The sequence below is a fragment of the Etheostoma cragini genome, chromosome 3 (assembly GCF_013103735.1).
Source record: "Etheostoma cragini isolate CJK2018 chromosome 3, CSU_Ecrag_1.0, whole genome shotgun sequence".
NCBI classification, from domain to species: Eukaryota; Metazoa; Chordata; class Actinopteri; order Perciformes; family Percidae; genus Etheostoma; species Etheostoma cragini.
In genome coordinates, this window is record NC_048409.1 from 29,375,614 (window position 1) to 29,378,180 (window position 2,567).

The 2,567-nt window shown below is 46.4% G+C and overlaps 1 protein-coding gene across 1 annotated transcript in view; it reads left to right on the forward strand.

The window, feature by feature from the left end:
- LOC117942387 (calpain small subunit 1-like) overlaps positions 1-1,412 on the forward strand; it is a 3,219-nt gene extending 1,807 nt beyond the window's left edge. Inside the window, exon 5 of the mRNA XM_034867815.1 lies at positions 1,279-1,412. Within this exon, the coding sequence (XP_034723706.1) occupies positions 1,279-1,412 (134 nt within the window). The remainder of the gene's footprint in view (positions 1-1,278) is intronic.
- Positions 1,413-2,567: the final 1,155 nt, after the last annotated feature.

Consider the following 2,567-nt stretch of genomic DNA (forward strand, 5'->3'; position numbering starts at 1 on the left):
GACTCCGATTGGATAGAAAACAAAACACCAGTGTGGTTATATTGTGTTTTTAGTCAGGGTTGAATAAAGGACATAACAGAGTAACGTGCAGTATGTTTTCATGCAAGTAGTGATTTTCTAATCTGAAGGAGTGTCATGATTTTTTAGTTTTTCTACTTGTGCATACTTCACATTTCAACCCGACTACTTCTGTGCATGCTGTGACTTTTCTACACACTCTTTAATCTGTGGTATGACACATGTATCCGCACCCCGTTTCAGGAGTTTCTTGTTTTTTGTGAATGAAAAAACAAGAAGTGTGAAGTGAGTACAGGTGTATCGCTCTTCTGAAGCGTTGACCTGATTCGGCTGCTCAGCAGGTTTTAAAAGAATGGCGTTTTCACCTGATCCTAACATCGCTCACCACACCTGTCGCTCACCACACCTGTCTGTCTGCTGCATTCAACGCCCCCCCCCCCCCCCCCCCCCCCCCCCCCCCCCCCCCCCCCCCCCCCCCCCCCCCCCCCCCCCCGCCCTCCTCTGTCCCGCCCTGTCTCTGGTTTCTTCTCTTTGTCCGGGTCGCAGTCACGCCCCCGCAGGTTTCTGTGGCTCCTGTACCGGTCTTAATTCACAACCGGTTCTTGAATCTTTAGAGGTGAATCTGAAACAAAGGCAGAAAATGTTACATTTTACCACGTTTACAAAGTCCTTTGAACGTCACGTCAGTCAATTTTCTCTTACAACGACTGCGATTGCTGGGGAAAGTCCAAATGAAGCATTAAGGCTTGTGAACTTAGCCTAACTTTGTATTTATTTAAAAAAAAATAGTATTTAAAAAAAAATCATCATTCAGTCATTCACATATCTTTTTTCAGTCCACTAAAAAAAAGAGAGAGAGTGGAAGAAATGAAGAGGAGAGAGAGTGAGAGAGAGAAAAAGAGAGACAAAGAAGGAGGGAGAGAGACAGCATGCAAAAGAGCAAGAGAAACAGAGAAAGAGACGGAGAGAGAGGGATAGGAAGTGAGGGAAAACAGAAAGGTAGAGAGAGACAGAGAGAGAGAGAGAGCGAGAGAGAGAGAGAGCTCTATCTCTGCATTCTTGCCATTGTCTGACAGGGCGGTGCTCAAAACTGAGAGGCGTTGTACTGTGTGTGTTTATACTGTGTGTGTTTGTACTGTGTGTATGTGTGTGTGTGTGTGTGTGTGAGAGAGTGTGTGTGTGTGTGTGTGTGTGTGTGTGTGTGTGTGTGTGTGTGTCTGAGGTTTCCTCTGACTCATCAGAGGGGTGTGTGCGCACCAGTTAGACCAGATCTCAGCCGACTGGTCCGTGTGCTTGGCAGCAGCAGTACTGAGGCTGATGATGAAGAGGATGAAGAGGATGAAGAGGGTTGTAGTAAAACGCGTCTCCTCGGGATCAGGCGGAGTCCGCTGTAGAGACCTTTCTGGAAACTTCCTGTTAAACTTGAAATATTGAAATATTGAAGCTGAGTTTTGACGAACCGTAACATTAGGGAGGAAAGTTGACCACTTCAGTTTTGTCTAGTTCTAGTTATTTCAACTGTGATCCAAGCCACTGGGCTACGTTAAGGGCCCTATGTTAGATAGATAGATGGATGGATGGATAGATGGATAGATGGATAGATGTTTATTTATTGATCCCTAAAAAATGGGAAATTACCAACGCCTTTGTCAATTTCCCGTCCAGCACCAACGTTGTTAAAAAAGCAAATGCGGCCATCTTTTTCCTGGTCTTACAGGGAGGTGTGTTCAGGTGCATTCTGGGCGTGCTGGTCTTACAGGGAGGTGTGTTCAGGTGCATTCTGGGCGTGCTGGTCTCACAGGGAGGTGTGTTCAGGTGCATTCTGGGCGTGCTGGTCTTACAGGGAGGTGTGTTCAGGTGCATTCTGGGAGTATTGCTATCTTGACGAAGTCAGTCAGTGAAAAGTCAATAACAGCATTTCATTGTTTTTTTAACAGTGACTGCTCCTAGGCTCATGCACATTGTGTGCACACTATGTTTGTTACACACACCCAGGAACGTGCTGCAGCACACACACATGCAAAAGAAGACATATAAGAATATCACAACAGCAACGTGCCAAGGTACAAACACGCCTGGCTGTTAAAGGGAATGGGAGAGGACCTCTGATTGGCTGTTAAAGGGAATGGGAGAGGACCTCTGATTGGCTGTTAAAGGGAATGGGAGAGGACCTCTGATTGGCTGTTAAAGGGAATGGGAGAGGACCTCTGATTGGCTGTTAAAGGGAATGGGAGAGGACCTCTGATTGGCTGTTAAAGGGAATGGGAGAGGACCTCTGATTGGCTGTTAAAGGGAATGGGAGAGGACCTCTGATTGGCTGTTAAAGGGAATGGGAGTGGACCTCTGATTGGCTGTTAAAGGGAATGGGAGAGGACCTCTGATTGGTTGATTGCACGTTATGCCCAGAACACACCTCTGATTAATGAAGACACTAATGGCGGTTTTCCACTGCGTGGTATCTACTCGACTCACCTCGGGTCTACTCGCTTTTTTTGGTTTTCCATTACGAAAAAAAGTCCCTGGGACCTGCTACCAGGTACTTTTTTTAG